Source organism: Rissa tridactyla, chromosome 14 (genome assembly GCF_028500815.1).
Source record: "Rissa tridactyla isolate bRisTri1 chromosome 14, bRisTri1.patW.cur.20221130, whole genome shotgun sequence".
Taxonomy (NCBI): domain Eukaryota; kingdom Metazoa; phylum Chordata; class Aves; order Charadriiformes; family Laridae; genus Rissa; species Rissa tridactyla.
In genome coordinates this window covers 9474413-9499728 of record NC_071479.1, presented here as the reverse complement: position 1 = coordinate 9499728, position 25316 = coordinate 9474413, and the positions used below count along the sequence as shown (strand labels likewise).

General features: G+C 46.8%; 1 protein-coding gene across 3 annotated transcripts in view; it reads left to right on the top strand.

The window, feature by feature from the left end:
• Positions 1-25316, top strand: part of PAPPA (pappalysin 1) — a 234598-nt gene that overhangs the window by 136115 nt on the left and 73167 nt on the right. For all 3 annotated transcript variants that reach the window (XM_054221055.1, XM_054221056.1, XM_054221054.1), the window contains exons 8-10: positions 7400-7528; positions 9098-9189; positions 21903-22099. In XM_054221055.1, the coding sequence (XP_054077030.1) occupies positions 7400-7528; positions 9098-9189; positions 21903-22099 (418 nt within the window). The remainder of the gene's footprint in view (positions 1-7399; positions 7529-9097; positions 9190-21902; positions 22100-25316) is intronic.

Sequence of the window (25316 nt, the reverse complement as noted above, 5' to 3'; positions counted from 1 at the left end):
CATGTTACTATTTTCTGTCTGCCGCGCCAGTACACGGGGGCACTGTCCTCAGGGGGTGGATGCTGGCACCGTTCCCTTGAAACCGATAGAGAAAAGTGCTGGCTTCCACCGGTCGGGAGTAGGTGGCTACGTCTGAGCTTCATGTTGAGGAGCACTCCCATCTCAGCTTTGGGTCTGATGGCAGCGCTGGAGAAGCAAACACAACAGATTTCCCCCTCCTTCCCTGCTTCTAATAGCAACCAGGTGCTCTGACACTTAACCTGTGCGCTGCCGTGAAATTGCCTGTCTAGTACAAACACCCGTGTGAGGCCCTGGGCCTCTAGGGTTTACGTTATCACAGGATTTGTAACCCAGCCGCATTTAGATCCTCCATTTATATCATCCACCTTAAAAATTCTTTTTTTTTTTTTTGGTTGTTGTTGTTTAAACATGAAAGTAGAAAATTGTCTCTTGACATTTTTTTTTTCTTTTGAGAAAAACCAAGAAATATCTTTAAGGCCTTGGCTGCAAACTTTGTTTTTTATCAAACGTGCTACTGTGTTTTAAATTGGTACCAGGGCAAATACTTGGACAATTATATCAAAGTCTGCTGGAGTTAATCAGTTGCATGTATATCTATATGTTTGCCACTTAAAAAACTTACAATTCTTGCACAAAGGACAGAAGAAAGCGGTCTGTGAAAAAAACAAATGTTCAAAACCAAATGTGTTTAAGGTCCTAAACAGGCGCTGGGTTTCAGAGCTGAGGTGCTACAGCCAGGCGTGTCGTCCTGCGCCAGGACATCTCGTGTGGGCAGGGAGCTGGCCGGAGCAGCAAAGGCACGTGTTTGCAACTCAGGGGAGCACACAAGCAGCTGAGTTGCAGTGGTTTAAACCTGGAGTGTTTTGCTGAAGCTTCTAAAGTTACATGAGATTTACACCAGCATAAGCAAGAGCAGAGCTGTAGACTAATTGACTGTTTTGATTTTGTGGTGATTATGAGAGTTGGTGGTGACTTTGGTTCATAGAAGTATTTAATGGAGCAAAGGATATTCCCCTTTTCCTAATAGGTTGGATCTCTCAACCTTTGACTGCGGTCTCAAATGCATGGGACCTCCATGGTATTGCATGAGGGAGTAAGGTGGTTGGTTTAGATGTTGGAAGAAATGCCTTCCTGATGCAGTCACAACCAAAAGTTGAGTGTGGGCTTTGTCTTGGTGCCACTGCTTTGAATGGTGACACTCAGGGCTTCAGAGAGCAGAGCCACCTCATGGTACAAACAGCTCCCCACCAAGTATCCAGCTGAGATGGTCTGTTTAGGTCATTGGCTGCTCTGTCAATCTTCTTTGGAAATACCCAGTTCAGGTTTAAACTGGATTTGGGAGCAGAAGTCCACCGTAGAGTCCCCACTCTCCCATCCAACCCATGAGCGTTCATTCAGTCCTTCAACTACCCTGTTTTGATTCGCTTGTAAACAAATAAATCATAAAAAAGCCGGAGGGCATGGAGCAAACCCACCACCTCTGTTGGGACCTATCTCGTCATGGATGGGGAGAAAAGCCTCTCCAAGGCAGCTTCCTCAGCATTTATGTTTTCTGAGTCAGCTCGGTGTCTGGGAGCGAGTCAGGAGACTTGTTTTGAGACCTTTGCACCTGCCATGTCGTTGGGCTTATCCAAACAGCGAGAGACTGGCCCGACCGCAGCTGAAAAAACAGCCCGTCGCAAGAGCTCAGGATTTTTGACGTCCTTCTTTTGTTTACAGCATCCCACCCCTCCTCTCTGCCGACTCCAGAGCCAGGCAGGAATTCTCTTCATTATCTTCTGCCGTGCTTCTCATGCCATTTTTATTAAAAGAAGGAAAGGCAAGGCAAGGGGGAGCGTGTGCGAGAGAGGAGATAAAAGAAGAAAATGGTCATATTTGTACAGTCAATGGCAACACAGGAAAAAGGATGGGAGTTGGGGAGCAGGTCTATTCGGGTTGTCCTAAAGTGACCTCATCCCCTGGGTTACCCTTTATCAATTGCTTTTGGAGCACCTGAGGATGGGGGAGCCTGGAGACACCACGGTGGCGTTACGGAGAGGTAAAACTGAGCGCAGTTGAACGACCTCCTCTCTGAGGAGCGACGAAGAGAGCAGTGCTCGCTCCTCCAATCTGTAAACATTGAGCCCCAGTTCAGTGACCAGGACTGGGAGGCTCTAAACATGTCTGAGCGATGCAGTGCTGCTTCACTGAGTTAGTGGATATTTGGGGTGTTTCAGGACCTCTGTAAATGCCATTGGGTGTTTCGGTGGTGGTGAGCAGCCTGTGGGGACGGACGGGACAGCTCCAGGCTGCAGAGGAGGGGACAGGAGATGGTGTAGACCTTCAGCCCTTCCACGTATGGTTGTATTGAGTCCACCTTGAGCAGCTGATGCAAAGCGTTGCAACAAGTGTATATGTGGGGTCACTGCCAGCAGATTTCCTGTTTTGTTCGGCAAGGCTTCCTTGCCAGGGAACGGTGACAGTGTTAGAGGGAAGCGGGGACATTGCTGGCAGACCAGGGCTCGTTCTGGGCTGTGGAGAGCTGACTGGGAAATGTTCTCTTTTGCCTCAAGAGTTTGGTGGCTATTTAAGGTCAAAGAAAGATGAGTCCTTCATGGGGATGCTTGAGGTGTGGAATATGCCTGTTTCACGTGACACTGCCTGTGACAGCCATAATTTAATTGGGGATGCCTAAGACCCCGTCATCTTGTCCTTAAATAACAGGAACGCTGTCTGCTTTCATTGCTCTCTGGCCATTTGTGTTTTCATAGGGCAGAAGCTGGGATCAGCCTTAAGGATATTTTCAATTGTGTTGGAAACAAGTCTTTGCTGTACAAAAACCCTCCCTGCTGTTATTTGTAGTAGGAAAAACATATATGCCCTTGTAGTAGGGAGAGATGTTTGCTTTCCCTCGGTGTTTTCCCTGCATCTCGAGCGCGTGCCGTGTCCTCGGCTGCTGAAGCCCTACCGTGAGCACAGAGCAGAAGGGTTTGGGGCAGTCTCAGCCCTCGCAGGTCTGCTGGCGCTCAAGGGCACGCACCTTGCTTCTGTAAATTCAATGATCCTTTAAACCCACCTTGGTCAGAGTAGAAAACAACTTCCCAGAGGTATAATTTTTCCCGTAAGTTTTACCAGGAACACCCAAACTGAAAGCAGAGGTCCCTTGCCCGGGGGACACAGCAAGATTAACTCAACTGCCCAGCCTCCCCAGTAAAAACAGGAAAAGAGTTAGAGGGTTTTATATTCCTGACCCTGGCTCTGTCACTCGCCACAGCAGACAGGAAAGTTGCCCTCGTGGTATTTCACACGGCACGTCCTAATTCCCCCTCTAAGCAGAGGGCTTGAGTCATTGCTTTTTAATAAGACTGCCTCCCCACGGGCGGAAGCTGCAGCGATCAATGCGGCTTACTCAGTTCTCGAAAAGGTCATTAAAAGACCATAGATATAAATTTAAAGGAGTGTTTGTTCACATCCTTAATGTTAAAGATGTTCTTCTGTCTCACTTCCTTAAGTAGCATCGTACGAAGCCAGCGTGCGTCCGACCTGCCTGACAGCAGAGTGAAAGAGCACATTATTGCTGTTAGTGTGCCACCAGTTCTGAGGGAAGGCAGGAGAGAAAATAAATGGTCAAAAATCTCACTTTTATCACCACTTGTAGCAGAGCTTCTCTTGCTGACATCTCCAGATACAATCTGTAATACCGACCTTGGTGCCCCATAACTGTATGAGAGAGAATAAATTCTTTTTTTGTTTGGGTTTTTTTTTTTTCCCCCTTGGTTCTTGTGTTCCTTCCTCCCTCCCTCACTATGGTACTGGATTACTGCCCAAAGTATTGCACATGTCATCCCATTAGAACTATATTTTTCCAAAATGTGGGTACTGTGAAGGAACGCTAAAGCTCTCAGTTGCTGCCGATACAATATTTTTAACAGTTCAGGAGGACAGAAGTATCTCAAGTTCCAGTCGTTGAAACTTGTGAAGCGCCACATCCAGGCAATCAGCTGCAATCAGGGTTTTGCCCCTAGTTTGATCAGGCCAGGGTGAGCTGAAAGTGCGATGGCTTGAGTTTTGAGTTTCTAAGGTGGCTTTGTGGTGCTCCAGCCGCTGCACATCTCCAGCTCTGATTGCGTGATGCTGGAGGGCACCTCTGGAGCACACGGGCTCCCCGTTCTGGTCTCCTCTGGGCATGGCTGGTTTGTTGGTGCTGCCCTGGGGCTGACAACTGGGGGCTTCTCTGCTGTCCCTGGGACGGGGAAGGTTGTGAGGCTCCAGGTCGCTCTCGACTGGGCTGTCTGAAAGGAGACTGGGATGAGGAAGGGGGAAGGATTGGCCCCGCGGCTGCAGTGTGGGACTGGAAAGCTGGCCTCTGGTCCCGCCATTGCTTTGCAGGGACCATATGTCTCTAGGCATTTGTCTTCCCTTTCCTCTGTATTTTATCTTAAGACAAAGATACTACGTTCATAGCTCATGGGGTATTGTGAGCATAAATAACTTCATAGCTATTTTGTACCCAAGCAGTGTAGAAGTAAGGGATGCCAGGCTGTGCAAATACCTAAATGGGTGTGTAAGAAGTCAGGTATTTTGCTCACCTTCTATTTTAGAGAAGAAATGACCTTTTTTTTTTTCCCCCGTCACTAAACTATGAGGATCATGCGCCTGTTAGGACATACCACTTCTCCAAGAGCTTTCCATTTTTGAGCAGTTGGCAGCCTCCCCTCGCCAGCGGGTAGCAGGTGACAGGATTAGACCAAAGCCCGGTGCCCCAAAGCCACCGTCACTCTCCTCCGACATCTCTCCCCACCAGCAGTCTCCGTCTTCCCTCCGACATCCGCAGGGTCTCTCCCCATACGCAGCTTTGCATTCACAGTCCGTGCAGCTAAATACACCAGAGCTCTCCCCACCTAATAACTTTCATTTCCAGTTTTCTGTCTTATTCACCCACATACACATTCATCTCCAGTCACCTAATAATTTATAAACACCATATTCTCTCGCTGTGCTTAATTTAGTACTGTCTTCTTCCACTATGTTCTGCCAGCTTCCCGCCCAGTACATAAACAAACGTGAACTTTCCCTGTTTTCCCTTTGCTTACATGTACACACAAGCAAACACAAACACTCCCACACCCTGAAACACGCCCGCAGAGGCACACTTTCTGCTGTTCACCCCATCCCTGCCCATCACCTGTGGGTTTTGGTGGAAATCGCAGAAAAAAAATCAGAATCTGCAAACTACTATTTTGCACTCGCGCTTGTGATCTCAGCGCATCGAAAAGCAGCGTGGATTTATTTCTTCTGTAGCTGTTATAGCTGCCCGAACTGTTCATTTGTTAACAGTCTTTTCTAAGAATTGAACCTTTTTTGTGGTTAGCAGATCCCCGGTGACAAAATCCACATTTCTGCAAGTATACTTGTTAATCTTAAATATTTTACGAATGGTTTTGAGAAAGAACTTGAGAAATAACTGCTCTTTAATAACCAAGGCTTGCTTCTGCTTTGATTTCATCAGTATATATCAGAAACTTCCTGTCTTAATAAGTGGATTTATCCGGGAGTGAAATCTAGAGGAAACCATCAGTGGGTGTTTGGCCACTTAAGTTACTTCCTAGAAGGTTTTTTTGTTTTGTTTTTTTTTTTTCAAAGCAGTTGTTTTAAATAGGTCCCAAGGGCAGGAGTTTGCAATTTTTCACTTTGATTGAATAAACACTCTTACCAATACCTGGGTAGATGTCTCCCCAGTCTGTAAGTGAATTAAGATACTGTTTGTGCTGTGTGAACTCTCGAACGTAGCTAACGGGAGCTACAGAGTGCTGCCGGCAGGAGTCAGGTGAGGAGCAATGAGAAAGCCGGTGGTGTTGGGTTTTCACCCCACTGAGTTTCACTCCCCACCTCGGGGGTGGTAACAAAGAATGAAATCCCAGTGCTGTTCGCATGCAGTTCTTCCAATGACAGTTATTTTGCAGGCACGGTATCCATGAGAAACAGCTTTGTTGTAAAATATAATGTGTGATATTGGAGTTTAAGTCATGCTTGTTAATTTAATGAATGTTGTAAGGAGATACTTATTTCACGAAGTCGAAGATTTCAGTAACTACAGTCCATTGATCTCTGCTTCAATGGCTTTGTTGCTCTGGGTAGTAGATCTCTTCGTAGTACACACTTCATTAGCACATGCTTTTTGACCAAGTTCCTGTGACAAAAAGACCTGTATATTACTGTCAGTAATTGGGGCAATATGAGCGTAGTCAGTAGAGGACTGGCGTGGGTTAGGAAAGAGCTGGGTTGCGTTATGGGCTCTGCAATTAGCCTGATTGATGACTTTGAGCAAATCGTTTTGCCTTCGCCACTCCGTGGCTTTACAAATCGGCACAATGAGGATAATGGTAATGAGTTTCTTTGTGGAACGTTTTGAGTTCTGATAATGTAAAAGACATTATAAAAGAGCTAAACATTTATATTAGGCTTATATTATTTCTGTATTGCATATAAAAAATTATTCCTCATTTACCGATGCACAGGATTTAGGTAATTATGGCTTTGCATAAATATGTAATAGTTTGCTAAGTCTCTCTGTGAATATTTCAATGCTAATACCGTGATCCAGTGCTGGGGTGTGGATCCTATTTTTTGTGCTGTCCTGGAGAGGAAGAAACCTTCTTTTTAACCTTACTGTTTTAATACCCATATGCAAAGTGGATAACTTCTTTATCTATCACTGAAACATCCCCAGTCCGATTCTGTCTTGAATTAATAGGCAAATTCTCACTGGCTCCAGCTGCAGTTGGATTGGGCTCAGGAAGTAGAATCATGGAATCATAGAATCGCCCAGGTCGGAAGGGACCTTTCAGATCATCGAGTCCAACCATCAACCTAACTCTGACAAAACCCGTCACTAACCCATATCTCTGAGCTCTGTGTCTGCCCGTCTGTTAAACACCTCCAGGGACGGTGCCTCAACCCCTTCCCTGGGCAGCCTGTTCCAGCGCTTAATAACCCTTTCAGTGTGAAAATTTTCCCTGATATCCATCCTAAACCTCCCCTGGCGCCCTTGGTGTCAGCGCCATGCCATCTCTCCCGTGGGTAGAGTTGTAAGCGGCAACACACCAAACCGCATGGTTTTCAGCAGCAAATAGTTTAGCTGTCAAGTGGCCAAGAGTTGCACCTATTTCAGAGCTGTGCATAAATCAGGCATGGACATAGGTAGCGCTGATCGTGCTCACAAGAAAAAGACACCCAACCAAAAATTAATCCCATCAAAACGAGGTAGGAGTATTCTGAGGACCCGATTGAATTAAAATTTGCTTTTTTGGCAGCCAGCCCCTATTTCAGTACCTCCTTCTCTGCCCTTTGCTACTGCCTTTGTTGTACCCGTCGCTTAATATTTCCTTTTGTCTTGCAGGGAACTGAGCGATAGCACCACGTACACATACCAGGTCATCATTGTTTCCGGGACGGAGGAGAGCGAGCCTTCCCCCGCGCTCGTGTATATCTCTGGAAGTGGATACTGTGGAGACGGGATTATCCAAATGTAAGTCTGGAGCGAGCAAACAGATAAATCTGAGCACATCTCCTCAGCCAGAAGCTGAGACTAGAAAGGAATTGATGACCTCTGATGTCTCCTTAGTTTAGCCCGGCTCTCATCTGTAGATAATGACTCATGTGCTCGATGATTACCAGGATGATGACATTTAATTGGAACTTAGGCCCTGCTATCCTGGCACCAGTAGATACAGACAGAGATACAGATAATGGAGTCCAGACAGCAGGATCGATATGAAAGTACGCTATATGCTGTTTATGCTGTTTGTTCGCGTATCTGTATCTTTATACATGTATATGACATTTCCTATATGACGCTGAAGTAAGTGCTGGAAATATTCACGCAGCCTTTGATGCTGTCCTGCCACATGGTGGACCAGGTTACTGGTGCAACCTCTCGTTTGCCTGACCACCGGAGCTGGGATGCATTTGGAGGTGATAGATTTGGCCTCTGAGGGGGAGTGCTGGGAATTGCATGTTCTCAATCAGCTCCTCCCTCTCTCCGGCTGCCAATCCCCAGGCCACGGAAAATGTAAAACAATCATTCACAACTATGTTAGGGCTTATTCTTCTACTATGTTGGCCCTTAAGGCCACCTGCTTCCAAGCTTCCTGGCATTAGATAATTTAATTATTTAAACAATGGAAGTAACAACAAGCAAGTGCTTAATCCAGCCAGTATTATTTTCTTGAAATAATGCTGATCAGCAATCACATAGTACAACTCTGTCAGATGATATACCTGGCAGCAAGAATTTACAGGATGAGGCCCAACAGGCAGGGAAATCAAAGAGAACAACCAAACGACATATGAATCCAGGGCAGTCTTGGAGAGAGAGGTGGAGAAAGACAGATTAATTTTGCTTTCCATAACTTTTCTCCTACTGTTATGTTTGCACATTCCTCAAGCATCACTTGTGGCTTTGCAGCAAGCGTCGAACAATAGCTGAGCTGCCTCAGGAGCGAGCAGGAACCAGGCTGTGTCACAGCTCGGTTGGTTGTGGCCCCACTTGCAGCTGTGGCAGCCCCTTTCTCAGCTGGTTCACACTCTTCTCCCCACATGCTGCTGCAACCACACGGGCTGGCGCAAGGCAGGACCCCGTCCCCATCACCACCTCCTCCCTGTGGACTGCTCTCCTCCCAGTGCTGTCACCTGGAACAGCACAGCGCCAGGCTTCATGCCTTGTTATTCCCATGCTGGGGTCACAGTCTGGCCCTTCCAAATTTAACACAAAGAGTTTCAGAGATTCCTGTTCTCTTTTTTCCCCACCTGCTGAGTTGCAGCCACACCAGCTATGAAGGAAGTTGCTCATATCCTCATCAGAGAACAGCAAGTGGTATCCACATGTGCAGGAGAGAAGTGGCCAGGCAAGCTTGTGAACCAGGAATGATGAAAGTCAGGGCTGGAGGAGAAAGGGAGAGGTATTGTAAGGGTCGGCACACAAAGCCGCTGTACTGGGTTTCAGGGCTGTGGGGTTCTGCAGAGGGGGTGCAGCAATTGTTGGGATGATGCCATTTGCCATCTGACTCTTTTTTGCGTATGTGTGCCCTGCCTACAGAGACTTGGGGGAAGAATGCGATGATATGAATAAGATCAACGGTGATGGCTGCTCCCTATTCTGCCTGCAGGAGTTATCCTTCAATTGCATCGGTGAGTCTGGCTCAGAGCCCTTCCGCTCACGGTGGGCAACAACTCTACACAGAACGTATGGGAAAAAATCAACAGTATTTTCAGCATTTCCAGCTGAAGAGTTGTCATGGAAGAGAGAAAAAAAGGTGGAATTTGTAGGTTTGAAAGGCGAACATATCTTCCCAGCTTCTGGTCATTTGGATGGGAAATTGGTTCTGCTGGCTTTGAAACAGGCTAGGACTTAAGGCTAAGTCAGCCATTGTGGGACTGATCCAAAGCCCATTGAAGTCAGTGGGTGGTTTTCCACTGGCTTCAATAGGCTTTAGATCTGGCTACGTGAGAAGACATGAACTGATTTTTTTCTGGTAAACAGGAGGAGGAGTGAAAGGGGAAGGGACTGAGACCAGAAGCAAGTCCAGCTGAGGTCACACCTCCTTTGAGTTGCAAATCAATATCTGAGGATCAAAGGTCTAGCTAATCCCCTTTTTCAGAGGTGAAAACTACTTAATCAGATTTCATTTGCAAGCCTGGTTTGCTCTGATTAGCAAAACCTGTAAGCACAATGGCCGGAAGATGCTCGAGCTATCCGGGATAGCAGGGCTGCAGTTGCGAGCTTTACATATTTATTAAACTCTCTAGGAATGCTGGGGGCAGAGGAGGGAAATGGAGACCAATTTACGCTGCACCGTCTGTGGGGTAGCCCTACGTTGTGGGATTGCATTTCCCAAACAGGGCCCAGCCAGGTCTGGGGAAGGGTGAAACGCGCAGAGCTTCTGAAACCCAAGTTAATGTTTATAAAGGGTGGGCTTTTTCTCAAGAGATTACATGAGATTCCTTATCTGGACCGACCAAGCAAATACTCCGTCCCATCTAGCGATCCCGTGCCTTCATCTCAGGGCATCAGTCCTAAGCAGATAATTTAACGTTGGCAAGACTGAAATTTGCTTTTTTTGGCAAATGGATGGTTATCTCTTGTGCTTGGAGCAACATATAAAGGACCTCACAGGCACCGCGTTTCCCTTGGGTGGTAGGCTGGGGGCTGCTTGTGTCATCGCAATAGCTACGTTTTTACTTCAGCATCCCACGCTGTGGGACTTGAGGCCTGATTTGGTGATGTACTTATTTACATATTTACATATGTAAATTGCTGCATTGAAACCTGAGAGTGTTTATGGTCAAGGCTAATTGTGACTATTGGTGGTCTTGAAGTTACATTTCGGTTTGGAGTTACTTGCTGCCTTGGAGCCTCAAGCACTGAAAGATATTAGTCATAATATTTTGAAAGTGATATAAACATTTATGCAAATGTTTTGGGTTCTCCAGAAGTCAGGCGTGATGGGAGGCTGGGTCCAGCAAGGGTTTGGGTTGGAGCTGTATGATTGCATCTGTATCACCCTCAGCTACAGCTCAGCAGCAGCTCAGAGCTCCTTGGCCCAGCTCTGTACTTTGGCCACTGCCCAGCGTTACGTTAGGAGATGACACGGGTCCTCCCCTGTCTACACTGTTTCTCAAGGAAAGCGGGCTGTGTGGGCTGGGCAGGAACTGCATCATGATCCAAATAAGTCCATGGACAGGACTAAGAGCGGGGTGTCCCAAGGCTTGGACCACGCAGCGGTGTCCTGCCAGCTGAGTGCAGGAGCCTGCTTCATACTTGGTGTCGTCTCTGGTGTCAGCAACCGGGCTGGTTAAGAGTGTGGAAGAAGCCTGTCTGACAGCAATATGGTCAGAAAAGGAAGCAACTAAAACATACAGATGGATTTTTCTACACCGTTACAGAGGAAGTGATTTTTGAGATTTGCTTGTGTTGAAAAGGAAAGGGGAATTCCAGAGGTAAAAAGTTGTTTGTTTGTCATGGGCTTTGGAAGTTCGTGGTTTTGCGCAGGTCCTGGATTACAAAAGCAAATGAAATCAAATTCAGTTGTTTATGAAATACCGAAGATGGGGATTCACTTAGGTGAATCAAATTAACTGAATCAGTGGAAAGGTGCATGGACCCAGACCTTAGAAAATGTCTAGTTGTGTGACTTTGCAGTTGTGGTGGTGCTGCTGGTGTGGCGGTGATGGCCTCAGTGTGCGCGCGGGGTCTGCAAGGGTGGATCAGGGTGTTTTAGGGCAAGCACTGCCTTCATCATATCCCTTGGAGAGGTTCAGAGAAGGTAAAACCTGTGAAATACCCCGTTGGCTTTTATGGGTGCTGGACCACCAAGAATTAGGACATCAAGAGCTAGAGAGAAACTAATCTTCTAGACAAACGAAAGATGCAAACTTGTATTCTGTTTTAACATATCAAGCATGAAAATCCCACACAAAAACATAAAGACGTTGGGGAATCAAGTGACTGTACATATTAAATAATAAATAACAATTAAACAAAGCAGAAATTCATCATTCTCCATAATCTAATAATATCAGACCGGATCCTCTGCCTTTAGCCCAACAAAAGTCTTCTTTGAGACTGGTGGGGTGTTTTCTTGGAAAATACAGAATGCTTGGGTCCCTCTTTGAGGAGCACAGAAAAAATAAGTGTAATTTATTTCCATGTTTACAAGGCTAACACATGTTATAATCCTGTAGGACAACAAGTAATTATTTCAGACAGTGTTATTTTTGCAGTGATGTTCTTGTTGTATTATGTAGCTCTTCAGAGCCCCGGGAATCACTCCCCTTCAGCAAAGAATTCAGCGAGCCTCAAACACATGTTCAGAGGCTTTGCTGAATTGGGGGCCTCAAGGTTTGATCTTGGGAATGCTTCCTTCCAGGCACGTCTCTGAACTACCACGAGGCATTCTTTAGACCTCAGCAAATCTAACCACAACAGTGAACGCAATGCTTGTCACAAATTGTCTGCAGGGTTGGGTCCCACACGGCTGAAAATAATCACTAAACATTTCGTTGGCTGAAGGGGCGTCGTTGCGGGGCGGGGGGTGGGCTCCGTAGCAGGAGGTTCGATAGCAAAACCTTGGGCTTCTTCCTTCCAAAGCAGAGACCACGCAAGTCACCTCACTTGGCAGAAGAGAAGTACAACAGAGCCTGCAAACACCAAGCTTTAGATTTAGAGCCGTGAATCACAGAATAATTTAGGCTGGAAGGAGTCTCTGGAGGTCTCCGGTCCGAAGAGGGCCAACTTCAAAGTTAGATCTAGCTTCAAATTTGGAGCTCGTTGCTCAGGGCTGTGTCCAGCTGTGTTCTGGCTGTCTCCAAGGATGGAGGCAGCCTGTTTGCAGGTGTCCCTCTGCCTCTCCTGCTCCCTTTGCCTTTTAGGATACGGAGGTTTATGGGGTTTTTTAATTGGGCCAACTTTCTTTGGAATAAATGGCACAAGGCTCTCAAGACACTTTGCGCTAGTGCCTGTAATAAAATTAGACTCTCTTTTTTTTTGTTTTCTCGGTTTTGTTTTCCCTCCTCTTTTCCTCTCTAATCAGATAACAGTGGATCAATCTGCTCTGCCACGGCAGGAGGGGCGCGGGGGAAGGAAGGAGGGAGGCAGGGAAGAAAACTGTGTGGTCTTACTGTCAGGCTGTCCTGGCCTTCGCTGAACACAAAGCCGAGTAACAGAAAACAGATAAGATTAATAGCATTTTCTTCCTGCAACATGCTGAAGAGCGACAGTGAGATTAATTAATTAATTAATGAAAGCATCTGGCAGTGCTCCTTTTTTAAGTTCTACGGTCCGCTCACCCTTCCCCATCCTGAAATTTATCATCTCTGACTTTTTTTCCCCCCTGCTTTGCGTCGCGGATTTTGCATATTTTCTCTCCTCCGCACAAGATTCGGTCCCGTGGGGAAAGTTCCACTTTTGCCTTTTGGTTTGTAGGAGAGATGGGGGAATCGCAGTCGTGTCCGCTGTGACTGATGCACCCTCTCCTACCTCCTGGCTGCGTTTCTTTCACCTTGCTCTTGATTACTCCCGGGACAACCGATTTTTTTGCGATTACTGGGGATCTCGGCCAAGTTCAAGCCGATGTGTCCTGTGTAAAACAGGCCCCGCTCGCAAGAGTTATGATTTGCGGTTGTGGGAACCCAGAGCTTTCTAGGACTCGATCCATTCCCACCGGACGGATGAGAAATGGGTGTCTAACAAGCAGCTGAGCACCTTGTCCTTGCTCTGCGCCCTCCCACACACCAACCTTGTACACAGGCATCTAGATATATGTGCGGACATTGAAAAAGAGCGCCGCTTTCATTTGCATTCCTTTTGTTGAGTGTGATGTGCATTATGCATTGATTTAGCTCGCCAGCACTGAAGAAAGCGAAGGATATAATAAAAAAGATGCAGAGATCAATAAAAAAGAAAGGAGGGGGAGAGGAGGCAATATGAAAAGAGATGAGTAAAGACTGATAGACACATTGAAACACAGCTGGGAAGTAGCTTCAGAACTTCTATCTACCCTTAAGTTTGCCTGGTAATTTATGGGGTTTTCAGTCGCATCTTATTGGTGTTATTATCGCTGCGCTTTTCCTCCTTTGCTTAGAAGGGGCTCTTCGCTGAAGCCTTTTTACAGCGAAGCAGGGCAGCGCTTCCGCTGACTTCCACGTGTGAGTGGTCCCACCGAAGAGCGTGAGTGTCTCAGGTTAGACACACATCTCTCGGGTTTGTTGGATCCAGGGCCTCAGGGAGGTAAAACACAAAGAAAAGGCACAGAGTAGAGGAAAAGAGAAAATAAATATATCTAGCTCTTGAATTTACCACCTATTTCTGGCACGCTTGAAGCATTAGTCACCAGTGGTTGTTCGGGGAGAAGTATGATTTTAATTTGACAATGATCCTTAAACACCTTTCCTTTCGCTCCTGCTTGGCCTCAAATGTGTTTTTGCTACCTTACAAATCTGGATCTGTCCCTCTCCTCCTCTGAGGCCTCTCCCTCCAGCTGTGAGCCTTACCTTTGTGGGAGCTCTATCCTTTACCTCTCCCATTATCCATAAATTAAGCATAGCACTTTCCCCTAATCTTATTGTTTGGCGGGCTGCATTGCATTCAGGGAAATGATTAATATTCATGAGCTTGCTATCTCTGTTTGGTGCATAATCCTCTGGGGAAATTGCAGTGTTAAATGAGTGACACAAACCTAATTTTATATGTCCTTTCTTTCCTTTCTTTCTTTTTTCTTTTTTTTTCCCCTTTCTGACAGAGGAGTAATGTGCTTAAAATAAATTGATGGATGACCATCCATATTCATTGTGGGCTTTGAGAGCGCGCCCCGCTCCCATCCTCTCCCCCTCCCCTCCGCAGACCCCTGCCCAGGAACGCGGCTTTGACTGCCGAAGCCGTGGCCCCACACGGCAGCTAATGGCGATTTCGCCTTCTTTCACCAGCGTTAAATAGGCCTTGGCTGACCCCGCCGAGGGCTTTCAGTAGAACAACAGCATGGGAGAAACCGAGCCATCTTGCAAGAGAAACCCAGCATCTCACGGGGCATCTGTAAGACGAAAGCATTGAACAAGGAGCTTGGGAAAGAGTATCGCTGTTGATAAAGAAGCTGAGGTTCTCTAGAAGAATTTCATAGCAAATAGCAATGAATTTACTGACCGGGGCCATTCAGATGATATTTGTGTGAGTCCTTCAGCTTAAGGCAAATACTTTGAAGCTGACTGTTTCCTGCAGCTCATGGGAGTGTGGCTACATGTTCTAAAACGTCTAAGCACTCATTTGGCAAGTTAATAATCACAGCATCGTCATAAAGTCTCTTAAAGTGATTTTCAGACTGTCATCATTAATAGTGCAATCTTAGCAGGGCCAGCTGAGCCGCAGAGCAGAGGGAGCAGGCATCTCAGGCAGCAAAATACAAAGGACAGACGCTTTTTTGTGGAGGAGAGTGTGGGCTGGAGTGGTATTTGCCTGCATTTTTCCCTAGGCCAGCAACTCCAGCCCAGCTCAATCCAGCTTTGGTGTTTAGGACACAGCTACAATGAGAGCCCAGCAGAAGAATGACTCCTCTGCGTGTTGCGTCCCTCACACATTACTCTCCATGGATCAGAGAGGCTTCCACGTCTGGTCATGCTTCCCTCCTTAGAGCATCCCCTGTGACTCAAGAGCAACTCGCTGTGCTTAGAGAATGATGCTGAGCACAAGAGCTTCCCTTGCAATAACAGCCAACCACACGCACAACTAAGCAGTTTGTTCTCCTTGCTGAATGGCACCACTGGGTTTTTTTCCCCGCGGGCTCCTTCCCAGCCTCCCAACACGTGGTGCAGGTGTGGAGAAGGGCCACGCTGGCCATGGCCGGCTTTCTTCTGGCCGGAGCGATTGCTGCCTTTTGTGGCAGAAGCTTCAAGACTTTCAGTCAAACAGTCTCCAATTTTAGCCAATAAACCTATGTAAGTCTGAGGGAATATTGAAATATCCTCAGCACCGCTTTTCTGATTTATCCAACCACCCAGGGAGGGAAACAGGATTCGGTGGGAAGAGGGCGCATGTTGTAGTGCTTTTATAACATGCCTGGTTGCCCGGGACTGGGGGAAGCCACATTGGCTCCCGTTGCCCGGCCGTAGAGCAGCTAAGGTCTTACTACCACTGCCAGCGATGGAAAATATCCTTTCGCTTAAGTGACAAAGGCTCGTGTTCTTGGAGGTGAAATATCAAATTTCAATGCCGAGCTCTGCGAGGGAGTTGTAATTGTATCTGTCTGCAGCACGCAGATCAATTGCATAATTATTGTGCTCCGACCGCTATATCATACCGATGAGCCGAGTCACGCCAGACAAAGAACAAGCCCAGGAATGTATTTCCATGAAGCAGCTGAATTACCAGGGAGCCGCGCTCCGCAAATGCATTATGCCCGCCTGCTCGGTTCAGGAGATGCTCAGACACAATTGTCATATTCTACGGAAAAAAGCCTCCTGCGAGGCCCCTGGATGTTCCGCAGTAGATTGCAACACCGGTGTTGCCTTCATTTCCAAGGTGTCTGTTTTATTTCATTGAAGGAAAATGTCACAATTTATTGATATGCGACTTTGTTTGGAAAGGTCTGCCTGAGCTCTGTGTAATGGTTTTCCTCTTTTCAAATCAGAATATCCAGGAAGGAAAATAACTCGCGAATATTTTACTGTAGCAGGAAATATCTCTGTCTCTGGCTCCTTCAATATTAAAGAAGAGATTAGCAGATATCCTGGAAGCAGGCCATGTTATTCACTTTCTTCCCACTGAAGCCAAAGGTGAAACTCCCGTAGAAATAAATGGAGCAGGTTCTGCGGTTGCTCAGCTGCCGGGTTCATGTGATCTGCAGTGGAATTATTTCTCCTTTTGTGATAGAAACCTCTGGATACATTTCTTCTCATCTGTGAACACAAACAGCAGTGCTGGAGATGCTGATTGAATGATGCGGTGGTAAAATCATGCTTCTGCAGAAGTTGCTGACTTTGGTGAGCCTGTGATTTGGCCCTCGCTGTGTCCGAAAAGGACTGAGCGCCTCTGGACAGACCTTCCAGGGGTTAAAATGTGAAGTTCACTCTGTTCCAAGAATTTGTTACTCTGAGACAATGCTGCTGCATTTTTGTCCCCCCTTTTTTTCTTCTTTTTTTTTTTTCCCCCTCGGACAAATAGTTATGTGGCACGAGGCTTGTTATAGTTGGAAACATCCCTAAGTAAACAGCTGAGCTTAAAAATACTCCTTTTTTTTTTTTTTTTTTTTTTTTTTTTTTGTCTGGCCTTTTAAAAAAAATAGTAGTTATTGCACAAAAGAAGACTACGCTGATGCCAATCACTGGGTTCTAGCTGAAAACAGGAAGCCGCCCCGAGTGTCTGTCCCCAGCACTTTGACCATGGGCTCGGACATTAAAAGCCTCGTCGGAGGATGTGCCCTCTGCTATGAATTGGATCTCTTTATCGCCTTTTTTTTTTTTCCAATGAGGTGGAAGGCTGCCTGTCCCAGATAAGTGTATATCCTGCATGTCTGCTTCCTGATCTCTGCCAGACTTCATTCATTTCGCTGGTGATTTTCTAACCTGGGTTTGAGCAGGTGACTGTGACGGGGAGTTACCTGCTCATCCAGACCTGGTCTGGCAGGCGCTTCCCAGGGGCTCCCGAACCCCTCTGCCTTACCTTGTGCGTCCGTTACTTTCTGACCCCCAGAGGAGGGGCTTGTATCTCGAGACAAAAGGCTGCCTTTTGCAACCGTGCTTGGACAGGAGGAATGGAAGCAAGGAGAAATGGAATTTGCTTAATTTTTCTGGTGCAACACACAAGAGCCCCAAGATCATTTGGATCTCGAAGCCCAAGTGCAGTGGCGAGCAGACAAGGTCTTGCCAATCTGTTTCCCCAGCAAATCCGCCTTCTCCAGGTTGACAGCTGCCATGGAGCATTCAGGGATTCCCAGATGTCACAGAAATCTTCACTGAACCAGAGACTGCCTTTTTCCAAAGCAAGGGTAAGAGGCGGACTTTCGTTTGGCCCCAGCATTTTTGTGCCTTCAGTAAGAACTTTGTCACGGAAAAGGAGCTTGGGTTGCCTGAATGAGTACAAGTTCCACGGGTTCAGCTCAGGATCCTTCAGCAGCTGTTGTCAGTCCCCCAGAGACGCTGTCTCCTGCTGCCAGGTGCTACGCCTGCAGACATTTTATTGTTCTAGATTTAAGCTGGATTTCCAGGCAACGGCTTTTTAATTTTTTGAAGACATTTTTCCTTGAGGACAAATCAGATTTCTTTCATGTTCCTTTCTTCCATATCTCCTTCAAATCGGATTCAACTTTGAAGTGAGAAGTCCACGGCGCTGATGAACGTAGTCCATGGTGCAGGCCAAACGTGACTCGTACATCCCTGAGACCTTCACCTTCTCGGGGGCCTATACACCTCTGTGGAGACAAAAATTAGCTCACATTACCGAGGCCCTGGATGCATTTCATGTCACAGTAGTTGAGAAGAGAGCGGAAAAGGCATTTTGCAGCATTATGGAAATAAAGATGTTAGCTACTGCTTCCTAGAAATATACCATTCCTGACACTCCCCAGCCTTGAGCCTGTAGGACTCTACGGATTTAACTGAACTGTGTTCACACCACTGTGGAAGGGGAAGAAACCTGTTAGTTTTTATTTTGCAAGGGCAATCGTAGGAAGAAACAATCTGGTCGTTCTTCACTTTGCTCATGAAAATGTAAAGCCTAACGTGTAACCTACTGAGCATCCACGGCCGCAGTGAGAATCGGGAGTCAGAGCTGGTGCTCCAAACCTGAGGAAGGAAGAGCCTCTGCTTCTTTTGGCTGCCCACCCAGTGATGCACCACATTTGGCTGTCATGGGTTGACGCCCTCGTCAGTCTCCTCACCGGTGTCTGGGAAGGATTCAAAGAAGTGCCCCTTTTTGCCATCACTCAGAAGTAGGAAGCTCATGGGCAAGAAAAGTCTTCCCTTGGGGAAGTCTTGGGGGAGAAGAATCCCCAATGCTCCCCTCAAAGCATGGCATTGCACGCTGCAGAGTGGCATGTCAGTAGTAGGACTCGCAGATCTTCCTTAAAAGAAAACCAGGGTTGTAAAGCCCCTTTCCCCATCATTTTTCAAAGCACACAAAAGCGAGCGGGTACCGCATCTCTCAGCCTTTGTGCGAGGTGTCCTCCAGCCAGCGCTGGAGCCCGTGCTGCAATGGAGGGCAGGGCGCTGCGACCCTCCCGGGGTGGCACGGACGAAGGGCTTGTGACAGTGCAGTGCAGTAAGACTTTGTTAATCATTTAGGCAGTCTCCGTTTAATTCAGACATCTCAGTCTCTCCATTCGGTTCCTCCCTCGGGTTTTGCAGACTCCGAGCAGACAGATTTATTGGGGTCTTAAGCATAATCAGGAACAAATTAGCCTCTGTTAGGATCACACACTGGCCTGGATCACAGCTAGTCAAAGGCTGCCTTCCCATCCATGTGAGTATGAATTAAGTCATCGGATTGGAGTACGTCTTGAGTATTCTTTTATCCCAAACATATGATCTTATCAGAAGCCCATTACGTTTATCATCGCATTAGGAGGGAACATTTGGAGCCGGTGCAGGAGTATGTTGCTATATAAATGTTGTGCTTACTTCAGTGCCTGTCGTGAAAATAAGTCAGTGCTTCAGGAAGGCCAGGGAAACACTGTCTAAACACACGCGCCTAAAATTAGGCTGTGAGTTTCTGGGTATGTGTCTGCATCGGTGGGGATGTGTAAAGAGAGTGTACACGTGTTTGTGTGTCAGTGTTTCCGTCAGCGGGGGTGTGTAGCAGGATGCACTGGGGTGCTGGTGTTTCACTGTAAGTGTGTATCTGCCGGTGTTTGTAGGCTGAAGGTGGGGTCTTTTTAATATGGTAGGTCTTCTTTTCCTTTTCTTTTTTTCCCCTTTTTACAGAAATAAGCTTCTTTTCATAAAATGACAAGGAAACTCTTTTTCCAAAAATACATATTTTCATATGGTTGGGATTTGTTTGGGGGGATTTTTTGATTGCTGACTGCAGTCTTTGCAGAGCCGAATATTTCTCAGAGATTTCTGCTGAGACTCTCGCTCAAACTGGGACATAGTCCTCTGAGGCGGGTGAGCCGCTTTGCTCTATCCCGCTGTTCTTGGGCACAGCGGAGAGCTTGCCAACACTTTCATACATCTCTGCAGAGCGGAACAGGAGGTAGAATCATAGAATGGTTCAGGTTAGAAGGGACCTTAAAGCCCATCTAGTTCCACCCCCTGCCCTGGGCAGGGACACCTCCCGCCCGCCCAGGCTGCTCCAAGCCCCGTCCATCCTGGCCTTGAAGCCCTCCAGGGATGGGGCAGCCACAGCTTCTCTGGGCAACCTGGGCCAGGGGCTCACCCCCCTCACAGCAAAGAATTTCTAAGGTGAGGGAACCAAGAACTTGTCTCCATGGCCATCGCAGTTACACGCTGGCTCTGCCCCTTCCTTGAGCTGGCCAGACAGGGAGCGTGTCTCCGAATGAGCCACACTGGCGTAGCAGTGTGCCACCATTAATAATCCCTGCAGAGAAACAAGGTACGTTACAGGGATGTCCAAACTAGGGCTCTCGGGGCTTGGACAGTTCATGAGCAGTTCAAGCACGTGTTCCCGGCTGGGTCACTATGAGATGAGGAGTAGCAGGGCCCTGCTGGCATCGGGGCTGTTGGGCAATCCGGCCATGGGAGGAGGCAAGGCAGCGGGGCCGCTGGGGCCAGCACTGCTGGGTTGCCTTAGGGCCCATCTGCACATCCACCCGAGTAATGGGACACCCCGGGGAGCCATTGTCATCTTTTGTCTGTGAAGCGCTCTCCCAAGCGCTCCTCCTCCCAGCTCTTCGAGGTGTGTGGTATATGTTTGGTGGCTCCCAGCCATATGAAGATTTTAAGATGTGACATGTAGGGTCAAGAAGTTTGGCCACCCCGGGAATATGCTCTGCGCTCATACAGCTGAATGGCTTCCAGATTCGTGCTGGCTCCTTTTCGCCAGCTCAGAGTACTGGCCCAGCAAATACACAGTTCGCCACACTCATCCACGTACACAAGTTGGCTGCAGAGGTCGTGATGAAATGAAACCATAATGACATTCTTCCCTGATAGACTTCTCCATTCTTTCAAGCTCACACTCTCTTAAGGACCTGGAATTTTGCACAGGGGATTGGGAGGAAGGGAGGGGGAAAGGAGTGAAAGTCATTAAATAATTGAATTGCAATAAACTGATTTTTTTCTGGCTCATGATGGTATTTCACTGTGTAAACTAGGAGGAAAAATAAACAGGGGATTTAGTAGTTTGGAAGTAGCTCAAAATTGAGCAGCCGTTGGATTTTCTGACACCTAGCTTGAGATAGTCCAATGCTACCGACAGGACTCTCCTTAGGGATCGTTTCCATCAGTCCAGCTAGCAGCTCTGGCTAATTTCCTACCGTTTTTTCAGCAGGCTTATTTGCCAGACAAAAATACAACAGGCTGTCAGAACTGGATACCTCTGGGGACAGGCAATGATAATACAATACAAAATAGGATACCAACAGGTCAAAGGTTTCCATTTCACAGAGTACTCTAATGACTGAAAGTCATTATTGCTATGCAGTCTGTTTGAAAAGAGTAGATGGATCTCAGTTCAGTTTTTAATGGGCCAGTGTTACAGAAACAACCTCAAAAATTTGGCATCTTTGTTGGCAGTCTCATTAGAGAAGCCACAGAATAAATGGACAAGGATAATAAAGTCTCCTGCTGCTTTTGATCCTTTCAGGTCAAATCTGAGTCATGTTGGTTGAAGCTCTGTGTGTATGTGGGAAGCTTACCCTCGCGCTATGTATACTCTATCTGCTCTTTGGATAAACAGCTCTGTTTGGCCCTTTGGTCACTACAACTGTGAACTTGGCAGTTTTCGCCATCCCTAAATTCACAGTTGCTGTTGTTGTTGTTGTTGTTGTTTTGCAGATATCTTTTAAAAACAAAAAGGGAAACATTGTAGACCAGACCCTTTGTTGGCATTTTTCCGTCCAAGTTGGTGGAATTATGCCAACACCCACATTGTCTCTCTATGTATTTTCTAGCTCTGCTTTCTTCTTTTTCCGTCCTTTTAAATGGAGATAGATGAAAATAAGCAGAAAATCTCTTACATTAGGAAATACCTTAGGGGAGATGCCCAATACAAAAGTTGACTATTGTTGCTTGGCTTTCTTAAAATCACCTTGCTGTTGACTAGAAGTGACCAATGCTTTTACATCCCAGTGACCCGGTCCAGCAGAAACACGACCACTGAAGTTATCAGGTCCTAGCAACTAGATTGCAGATGTGTAGCCAGTCCTTTGTGATTTCTCTTCTCTGCTTTCTCCTGGCAGATGAACCCAGCAGGTGCTATTTCCACGATGGTGATGGAGTATGTGAGGAATTTGAGCAAATGACCAGCATCAAAGACTGTGGCGTTTACACTCCCAAAGGCTTCCTCGATCAGTGGGCTTCCAACGTCTCTGTCTCGCATCACAGTGACCAGCAGTGTCCAGGATGGGTGGTCATCGGTCAGCCAGCAGCAACCCAGGTAAGGACAGCATACTGCCTTTCCTCTCTTGGAAAGCAAAGCCCAGCAAGGAGCAACGTTCATGAGCACAGCTAGATGGTCAGTGTTCATGTGTGATGTTACCCCTGCCTGTTAACTCACTGCTTCACCAAGGAAGGCTCCTGACAGCAGTTTCCCTCTTTCTGAGCCTGGTTAGTAGTGATGAGTCGAAATTCAGTTCCAGTCATCCAACTGAAAACTGGCTGAAGTTGTGACCTGCTTCATTCAATAAGCTGTGCAGGAGTCACCCCCTAAAAGACCAGACAGGCTCTCTGCAGCTAGCACAGGGTTCTGTCTTGTGGCTATGAGTTCTGAAGGCTAATGCCGAATAATACAAAAGAGTGTTCTTTCTTTTTTAATAGTTTTGTGTTTTCTGTCTCCCAGTTTCATAAAAGCACCCTATTGTTCTATTCTGAGAAGGGTCCCGTCCATTCCCAAAGCCATTCATTAGCTTTAACCCCCTTCTTACATGTCTCCTTTGTAACATAAATAGCTCCAGTTACCATAACTTCACATTCTGCCTTCCTGAGAGAATTAGATCCAAGAGAGTTCAGAAAGGCATTAGAGAAATTCCTGGAAAACAGAGCTGTCCATGATGCAGATGCAGCAGTCCAAATGCAACCCACTGACTCAGGAAAGCCCGTATTGCTTTTTGTTGGGTTTTTAGAGGAAACAGCAAGGAAAGAATCATTATATGGAAGAGCTACTTCATATATTCCTCCTTCAGCATCCACCGTCGTCCCTTGCTAGAGATAGAGCAGTGGATTAGGTGGACTTTTGGTTTGATGCAGCAAAGTTGTTCTTGCAATCTAATTATCTGGGAGGTGTCTTGAGCGGGCAGTGCCGAGAGGAATGCCGTGTCACAGATATGACAAGCAGATTTCTCCGTGAATAGTAAACGCTGAGCATTTCCAGTTGGCTTGCAAGAGAAAACATCTTTATCCAAGAGACTTGGCCTTGTTCACATTGCACAAGTCTGTAACAAATTAATGACCAGGTCAGTTTTAAATGCACAAAGCGTGGTTAGCTGGCATGGTACCAAGACAGAATCCCAAGCCCAGTATTGCCTTTTTGTCTTGGTCTCATTTATTATTTCACACTGTAAAAGGAACTTTCCTCTGGACCCCTACCAGTGCCTTCGTAACTTCTTTTTTCTTCAAGCTCCCTGGGCTGTAGTACAGTCCAAAGCCCATGGTCTCCAGTTCAGGTGCTGCTCTCGCTGTATGTCCCCAAACGCTCTGTCCCTGTGTATCTGCTACGGAGAACTGCCCTGATTTCCTCCTGATGCGCTGGTAGAAACGCAGCCCCGCCATGGGGAGGTAACATATGGTCCTGTGGTGGAAGAGACACCACCAGGCGCACACACAGCAGAAAGCCCTGCAGTGTAGCCACAACTCGGGCGTGTTTGTTGTACCCAGATGAGATGAAGTTGTCACAGCCTTGTTAAAAAAAAAAAAAAAGGGGGGGGGGGGGACACGCAAAAAAGCGCTGTTGTATTTATAGGCAGAGCGCTAGCATATCACACACTGGCAGAGTGAATGGGAACATGCCTCCTGTTATTGCCTGGCCCCTGGGGAGATAACAGTGTGCTATTTACTTCCAGCAAAAGGAATTTTTGCTTTAGCTCAGCTGGTCCTATTACACCAGTTTGAGTGCATGGGGTTCATTGACCTTTTTAATCATATACGTTGAGAAAGTCTTTGTTTTCCCCAGGAACAAGACAGCCTCGGCGGCTTGTGAAAGCACCTGACTTGTCACTCCGGAGAGGTTAGGTGGGGCAGCAGGTCATCAGTCTGTTAGCTAGCGGAGATGAAAATTAACCTAAGATCTCCTCTAATCACTGCGTGTAATGATCACTGGTGTGTAAACATGTTTGGCTTCATTATCTGCACAAGCATTGAGCCTTAGGGGTTTTTTGTATTGATGAAAGGAGCACCTTTCCTCACCCAGATATCTTTCAGAGTAGGTTGTGTGCTTGCTGGTGTTGTGCAAACTTTTCGTGTTGTTGCTGGGTAGTTTCCCGATTAATCAGAGTGGCATTTGTGTTGGCTTCTCATCAAGAATGCCATGAAAGATATGTTTGAGTGCAGTGCACAGCAATATACAGAATCCATAAGGTGCCTGTTTGTTAGCCATCCCCATTTCTTGTAATTGCCCCAGCGCTCTCAAGGTGCTTTAAAGCATTTTAAGCGTGTCCTTCGTGATTTAAAATGTTTCTCATCCTTAGATATCTCAACACCCGTTGCCCTGCATGACTGTCATAGCTTTGTCTAGGCTGTTTCTGAGGAGTAGGCACCGCAGGTTGGTTTGTTATTGTGCTATTTCTCAGTAATATCTGCCTGCGTGCGCTTGTTTACCGTTGGGGGATTGTTTATGAGCACAAGCTGGAGGACGCTTTCTTATTATTGTAGGGTTGCTTCTGCGAACTGACCATCCCACACCTGCTCAGTGCACCTAAGACATTGCCCGTTGCTGCAGGGTTGGTTGTTCCTTAGAAGTAGGGTGCCCACACTTGCTTATTGACTTGAGGTGGATCTTACGTGCTGGTTCCTTTTCTTGTTAGTATGAGGCTGCTGAATGGCAGCGTACTAAGGGAGAAAAAAAAAAAGTTCACAGTATAAGATTTGTTTTGAACAACAAAATGCTTACAAAGAATGACACAGTCTTGGCGAAGAGATACACATTTGAAAAATGCAAAGGTCAAACAGCCCCCCCCCCCCCCCCCCTTAAACAATCGCTCTTTCTGCAGAAGCAAGACTGATAGACAGCCACTTCTACTTTCCTGGCAGCCGCTCCTCAGCGCTGATTAAGAAATATTCTCAGTACTGACAGCATCATATTTAGAGCCAAAGAGGACCAGTCAGCAACATTGCACCAGCACAGAAATGCGAGCACCGATGCAGGGTATTTTTACAGTTTGATTTCTAACCTGGCGTCCTCCACAGATCGTGAAGCAGACACGGCTCAGTACCTGTTGTCGGCTGCAGGAGGAATTCAGCAATGTGGGCTTTGCACACTCTTGGGCTGCTCTTTTCCCTCCTGCTCTTGCTGTGAGTTTGTAAACAGCCTCTCCTTGCCATCCACTGTCTGTGAAATATTATCAGTGTTGATGTACTGGTTGTGTGGGGTTTTCTACAGCACTGTTTATTTCTCGGGGCCTTTCTTGTGCTAAAGATTATTGATGCTAGCATTAAGTCAT